We start from the raw sequence: 7,950 nt of genomic DNA, 5'->3' as shown, positions 1-7,950 counted from the left end.
TCCCTTTTTCACATCTGCAATCAAAATTCGAAATTAATTAAATCTTTCCAAATTGAAGCATAAATAATTGCTAAATAATTAATTCTAAGTTAATTTTAGACTGATTTTCCACTATTAATTCACTATTATTTAGCAGTTATTAGAATCCATGGCAAAGGTCCAACTTGGAAAACCATGACACGTCGCCTAGCTCGTCGAGGAGTTCATCGATGGTCGACATCACAAATTTGTCCTTCACTGTTATCACGTTCAGTGCGTGATAGTCGACACAACATCGCTAACGATTGTCTTTCTTTTTAACTAGTAACATTGGTGAAGAGAAAGGTCTTTGCCTAATTGAATCAAACCGACATCGAGCATGGATGAAACCTGCTTCTTTAGTTCAACTTTCTGACTATGTGGGTAACGATAAGGCTTCACGTTTACTAGATTTGAATTGGGGAGGAGATGAATGTGGTGTGTGATAGAATGATGTGTGGGAAGAGACAAAGGTTCAATGAATAAGTCTTGGAATCTGGAGAGAATGGCTACAATGGCTGGAGGGGTGGTGTCGTCGAAAATGGGTGAAGAAGATGAAGGTGGGGTTAGGTCGGGAACACGGGTTATGTGGAACAAGGCCGATAGGAACTGAGTATGTATCATAAGCTTAAGTTGTTAGGCTGAAGCTTGAGCTGGCCTTATTGGTACATCTGCAAACAACTGGATAGGTTGGCCCAAATGGGTGAAAGACATAAAAAGCGTGGTGTAATATGTAGTAACGAGACCCAAACGTTTGAGCAATTCTACATCGAGAACAATATCAACACCACATAAGGGGAGTTCGAAGAGGTCTATTAAAACTCTAGATATATTTTATAGTAATGTTCCTTTTATACTTTTCATGTAGAAATAAATTATTATCACTTTTATAATTTTTAAGTGATTACTTTAATTATTATATTATTATTTTATTTTAATGTTATAATAATATTTTCATTTGATCTTTTTAATTTAGTTTTATAACAATTTTTATAATATTTTAAGTTATATTTATATTTAGTTTTTATCACTGCTAACATATAAAAAATATTTTCAGCTAATTAAAAATCATTTTAAATATAATTTTTAAATTAATTATTAAAAAATTAACATTTTTATTATTCTTAAAATACATGTTAATTTATTATTTGATAATATAGGGAGAAAGTTTTTTTTTTAACCTGAGAGTGAGATTAATAAATATTAGCCATTAGATCTTATTACGTATGTTGAACATTGAATTTTTGGTAGAAAAAAAAACTATAAACTATGTAATATTTTAGAGACAAATGACTATTTCACGTGATTATATAACTTTTAGTTTTAATTATCCATGTATAATTATCTAGCTTAAATTTATTCATCTCATTCTTGTATAAAAATTATTTTCCCATATATTTTATATTTTCAATTTACTAAATATATGTATTTTTTTATTTAATATTTTCTTTGTAATATGGTAAAAGAATTTGTAAGGAAAATATAATATTACCTTCTTTGTATATAAATTAAAGAAGGGGTGTGATTCATTTATTACATCACTACTATACATAGCAATAATTGAATTTGCACAGGAATAATGATTGATGCGATTCTACTTTTATTAGATACGATATGGTGATTGCGTATCTAATTGATGATGAGCCCAAAATTTGCCCATTTGCTTTTTAATTTGTCGGCATAGGAATACCATACTTTCTTAAATAACTATTTACTTTGTTTTTTCTATAAGTAAAAAGAGAAAACAGTGATCAGTTCTTGCAAAAGGCTACACAAATCATGAAAATTAATATTATATTTAGATATTCCATGAAAGAGAAAACAAAATTACACTGCATGTAAAAATGTAAAATTAATAGGTACAACCAACAAAATCACAGAAAAAAACTGTCGGCAACAATTCTTAACTAATAAGGCATGGCAAAGTTAGATTTGGCTTGTCTTGTGTTTCATATTATGGATCAAATTAAAATATTAACTTTACCAAATTAAAGTTTTAGATTTGTCATTCTAAATCTTATAACATCTTATAAAGACTTAAAGATACATATTAGAATATATATATATATATATATATACTTTGTTATTAAAATATTAAGATGAAAAGAAATTGAATATTGCAACACAGCTGTATTGACTATTTTGGTGCAGTGGGGCTAAAAAAAGGCAAACAAAAGGTTAAGTATAAAGGTTTAATCATCAGCTTTGTTCTTTTATTTATTTAGACCATTTTATTTTTTAATGTTTCAATCAAAGTTTTTACTTTTAAAAATGTTTTAATATAGTCCTTTATTTTTTTAAAATGTCTCAATTTGATAATTTCCTATCAATTGAGATTGGCAATATTAAGTTACAAATTTCAACATAAAGAAACACATTGAAGCATTTAAAAAAAAATAAAAGACAACAATAAAGCATTTTAGAAAAAATATAACAACAAACTTAAGATGTTATATATGATCTAAGAACACAAATAGTCGATATTGTTATACTTCTATTAATAATCAAGAAACATTTTTATTACTTAAAGAGACTTAAATATCATATTGACCTTTGTAAGTGATATTTTTTCGACTTCAATTCTTGTTATTTACTATAATAAAAAAATAGCAAGACATGATAAATGAAAGGTGAACCTATCATTGACGCGTAAACAATGATATCCTGTTAACAATAACGTAAAGACTTTAATGTAGGAACTAAAAATGAAAAAAAATAATAAATTAGAATAGTTATATATATTGGACATGTATGTATAAAGTAAACTAGGTGGAAATGCAATAGAATTTTGAAACTCAACCCCTTAATCACGTATATTGTATGATTCACCTATTCATGGTAAAAAATTTCTTATTCCATGCATAAACATGCATCCAAGATTATAGAAATAATAGCCTTAGTGAAAAACATTTGAACTTTGTTACTTGTAATTATGTCACATGATTCTAATAAGGTGATTGATACTTTAGCTCATTAGGATATGTGTTAAAGTGTTTTGAAGTGAAGATGAGATTTTTATCTTGATATTATCATAGAGAAATTTATGGAAAAAAAATTTGTGGTGTCTTAAACTTTGTTGTCTCTTACTTTTTGTATTCATACTTCATCCAAAAGAAAAATTATAGAATTTAATTTGTTATATTTTTTGGCCACTATGTTTTGCTTTAGTTATTCTTAACATGAACACAATGGTCATTTCTTTTGTGCAACCCAATATTTAAAATAAAAGCATACACAACTTTAAGTGACATTTGAAGACATAAGCAATTTTTTTTTAATTCTTATAATTTCTTTTCATTTTTAATTTCTGTAAGTTTAATTTATCTATTTTAAGTCTCCATAAAATTCTTTTTATTTTATTTTAGTCTCATTAATTTCATTGTTGGCATGACATTATTATTAAGATGAGAATAATAGTATTTATTCCTACCTCACTAACTACTCCGACACCAATTCCAATAATATGTTTTAATTTAGTATATAATATGTTTTAATTTAATATTTATTCCCACCGCAATAACTAGCCTTACATACGCTAATCCTTCAACCGTCGTCCAATAATAACATTTATTCTCATCACACTAACTATTATGACGTCAATCCTTACATTGTCTTCCAATAATATGTTTTAGTTTAGCATTTATTCCCATCGCAATAACTAGCCCCATGTACGCTAATCCTTCAACCACTTCGACGCCAATCCTTCAACTGTTTTCCAATAATATGTTTTAATTTAGCATTTATATATTATCACAAACCATTTATCTTCCAAACCTATCCAAGCTTGTGACCTTCCTCATGTCAAACTTTTGCATCTATCCCCACACGAATAGGAGTATTATATTCAAGTATAAAAATTCATACTGTGAGAACAAGCTTATATGTGCATTCACCTCTGTCTACCTCCAACCATTTTCATTAAGCGTTTAGATGAACTTGCTTTCTTTGATTTCAAATGCAAGCAAAAAAAAATATCTGTGTCTTGACTTCAAATACAAATAAATTTCAATTAATCTTATTTTATTTAATAGTGCTAGTGAAAAACATTTGAACTTTGTTACTTGAAATTCTGTCACATGATTCTAATCATGTGATTGATACTTTGACTAATTAGGATATGTGTTGTTTTGAAGCTAAAGATGAGATTTTTATCCTAAAGTCATCATATAGAAAAATTCTTTGGTGATGTCTTGAACTTTATTGTCTCTTACTTTTTATATTCATACTTCATCCAAAAGGAAAATTATAGGATTTAATTTGCTATATTTTTTTACCACTATGTTTTGCTTTATTTATTCTTAACATGAATATAATGATCATTTCTGTCCAACCCAATATTTAAAATAAAAAATATAAACAACTTTAAGTGACATTTGAAGACATAAGCAAATTTTTTTTTTTTAATTCTTATAATTTCTTTTCATTTTTAGTTTCTGTAATATTTATTTTATCTATTTTAAGTTTTCATAAAATTCTTTTTTTTTTTTAGTCTCATTAATTTCATTGTTGACATGACATTATTATTAAGATGAGATTAATGATCTATCTTTATTGACATGACACATAATCACATCATTATGAACTAACTTAAAATATTAAAATAGTGAAATGTATTTAGATAAAGCATTATACCTTTATCAAACCCTTTAGAAACAATCTTATTCAATAACAACTCTCACAAACTTAGTTCTTCACAAATCTAATACAAGGCAAATTCAGTTACCAAAAAAAAAAAAAAGTAATTGCTAAACTCTCGCTGTGCTCTTTAACCACGTGTTCCTTTTCTTCTTCACCTGCTATATATACCACGCAAACTATACTTATCCTCAGATCTTTTTTTTTTCCTTTCTTGACAGTACTGTTCCAACAACACAACTATGATGAAGAGAGTTCAGTCTATTGCTATTGTTACTTATTCACCATTCACTCATGAATCGAAACAGAAAAATTATAGCCCTTACATATATGAATGATAGAGTGCTGGCACATCTCATTAACTTACTATGGATAGATCTCAATGAGAGACCTTAAGCCAAAGACTGGAGTTATCTTGTAGTTGTTATAACCAGCAGAGGAAATCAACTTAGCCCATTCTTTCTTGCTTCTCTCTTTTCCAGTGACCAACACCATCATCAGCATATCAAAGAAGAGCTGTGTTTCAACTGATTCATCATCTCTCTTCTCATTCTCCACCACCATGTCTATGATGATCACCTTCCCTTCTTTGCCTTTCCTCGTTATCGCCTCTTTGCATTTCTTCAATATGTCCACACACTCCTCATCATTCCAGTCATGCAATATCCACTGCTTTGTCATTCAAAGTAACACACCGATAAGAATCATAAAAAAGAAATAAATATTGACTTGCATTCATATTAAGCTTGGTAGAATGAATTGGCACATCATGTAACGTTTTTAACCGCAACATATACTCAATACTTCAGAAAAAAGAAAAGTCAAATTTGAAGAGATCTATAACTATTTTTTCTAGAATATGAGCAGAGATTTACTTGTCAAATAATCATATGCTAGCTACTTTACGTACCCACTTAATAAACTAGTACTAATTATTAAAAGCCATATAGACCACTTAGTTGGTCTGATTTGGTATGACAGTGGCAGATATGTAGTTGGACTACTAGCTAGTGCTAGCTTACTAGCTTAGTGAACAATATACATATAAAAATTTGAAGTTATTTCAAGTGATCAATGATGATAAAATCGTTCATTTTTTTTTTCCAATCCATCAACTATTTGCTTTAATTCTTTAAAATTTGACATCACTCAAGTATAAAAACTGGGTGTTAATGGTATGAATGTAAAATTGTATTCTGAATGTGAATAGTGATTTACCTTTAACAGAATGGCATCAGCTGGAGGAATTGCCTCAAACATGTCCCCTGAAACATATTTAAGGTTCTCACTTCCTTTCAAGCCAGAAACAACATGTGGTAGATCAAACACAATGCATTCCACCCGAGGGAATGATTTAGCAATGGCTTTTGCCATGGTCCCTGTGCCTCCCCCAACATCAACCAATGACTCCAATCCCATGAACACTCCCTTACATTTCTCAATCACCAAACTAGTGACAAATCGAGCATCACTTGCCATGGCATCATTGAACAAGTTATTAAGTTTCGGATCAGCGCCAGCATAATCCCAAAGCATCATCCCATGTGCCGTTTCAAATGGTGTAGGGTCACCATTTTTGAACCAAGTAGAAAATTGATTCCATGGATTTGTCAAAACTGGATCAAGCATGGCATGCAAGAAAGGTGTCACACTCATCGGATGGTTCTTAAGCAATAGTACAGATGCATCGGTTAGCACATACTTGGCTTCTAGCTCATTCTCCAAGTCATGCTTTTGTTGAGAGAAGAAGCCAGAATGGATCATGATTCGCATCAAGCGATGGACGAAGCAAGTTTTGGATGGGTGGATTGGTAGTGAAGCAATGAGGTTTGAGAGTGGCATGGGTTGGCCATAGTTGTGTATGATATCTGGTATGCCTAAGTCAACCACACATTTAAGGGACATGGAGTTTATGAAGCTAAATATGTGATTCCATATGTGGGTTTGAGCTCTAAGTAGTTTGGCAGCATGCTCTTCATCATGGGATTCCATAATTTGCAGCCTAAACTATAATTAATTGCCAGATTTGGATTTTGAAGTATGGAACCTCACATTATTTGGATCTATTTATAGGCGAGAAGATGTTTAAGCAACGACTTTATCCTCTGTAGCTAGGTTTTAAAAAATAGTTGGTGATCATGATTTTGGCCACTGTTAAATTTTGGAAAGTTTGGGACTGCAATTAAAAACATACATATTCTAAGATATATAGTCCTTGCGATCGTCGTAGATAAGGCTTCCCTTTTGACGACGTGGTCTACTACAATGGTCCTCAACCAATGTAAAACGTTCCAAATAATCGATTTAGAATCTCCTTTCTCCATTACTGATTACAACAATTGTGATCACTTTTATCTATAATTTTTTACAATATAAGAAAATTTAACCAAATTGTATGCAGTGTAACTTAAAACCTTATCAGCTATTTTGTACGTGTTCACGATTCTGAAAATTATCTTGTATGTGCTCAGCATCTTCAAAACTAATCATCACATGAAAACAACTTTGTAATAATATCATGATTGGAGAAAAATATATTTAATGAATTTCTTAAAAAAAATATTATCTAGTAAATCAATACACCACTTATAGAAGTAGAGTGGTGTACCCGAGAAGACATCATGCAACTTGTTCAATGATTGAATTTTCATTGTCGATCATATTTGATTTTTATTTTATCTATGCTATACATTTTTATATGCTAATATATATATTAATTGTGACATTATTTTATTTGATATTACAAGTCTTTTAAATATTAAAATGGTAATATATGATACTACAAAATTTGGAAAATAAAATTAATATGTAAAGAACTAACAAATTGATAATTCAGTATAAAATACTAAAACTTAAATAGATTATACATTTTTTTATATATTACAGTATGGAAAAACAAGAATACAATATTAAATACTTAGAATTAATAACTAAAGTGTATTTTCTTATCCCCAACAAAAGACTGATTTATAAAAATATTTTCTGTGATTGTAATTATGTTTTAATTTTAACATTATTTAAATCAAGTTTTTAAAATGTATTTGGTGTTTTAAATATTTCAATAATATATTTTTCATAGTTTGAATTATGTATATTAATAATATATTTATTTGTAAAATAATTTATATACATATTTTAAAAATTTCTCAAATATGAATAAATTGTTATAACTTTTATATATTTTAATTGATTATTTACATTTCTTTTTTAATATTTAATTTTTATGGTATATTAATGTTTTATTTTATATTATTTTTATTTATTTGTAGAGAAAAATATTATACACCAACAAGTGTA

The 7,950-nt window shown here is 28.7% G+C and overlaps 1 protein-coding gene across 1 annotated transcript; it reads right to left on the bottom strand.

Annotated features, from left to right (window-relative positions):
- Nucleotides 1–4,651: 4,651 nt before the first annotated feature.
- LOC100781008 (probable O-methyltransferase 3) lies at nt 4,652–6,826 on the bottom strand. Its single transcript, XM_003556994.5, has 2 exons — nt 5,872–6,826; nt 4,652–5,322 (listed from the first exon to the last, which is right to left on the bottom strand). Exons 1-2 carry the CDS (start codon nt 6,643–6,645, stop codon nt 5,020–5,022), a joined length of 1,077 nt encoding a protein of 358 aa, XP_003557042.1. The 5' UTR covers nt 6,646–6,826; the 3' UTR covers nt 4,652–5,019.
- Nucleotides 6,827–7,950: the final 1,124 nt, after the last annotated feature.

The sequence above is a fragment of the Glycine max genome, chromosome 14, assembly GCF_000004515.6.
Source record: "Glycine max cultivar Williams 82 chromosome 14, Glycine_max_v4.0, whole genome shotgun sequence".
In the NCBI taxonomy this organism is placed as follows: domain Eukaryota; kingdom Viridiplantae; phylum Streptophyta; class Magnoliopsida; order Fabales; family Fabaceae; genus Glycine; species Glycine max.
Note: the sequence above shows the minus strand (reverse complement) of the source record. Positions and strands in the feature narration are given on the sequence as shown.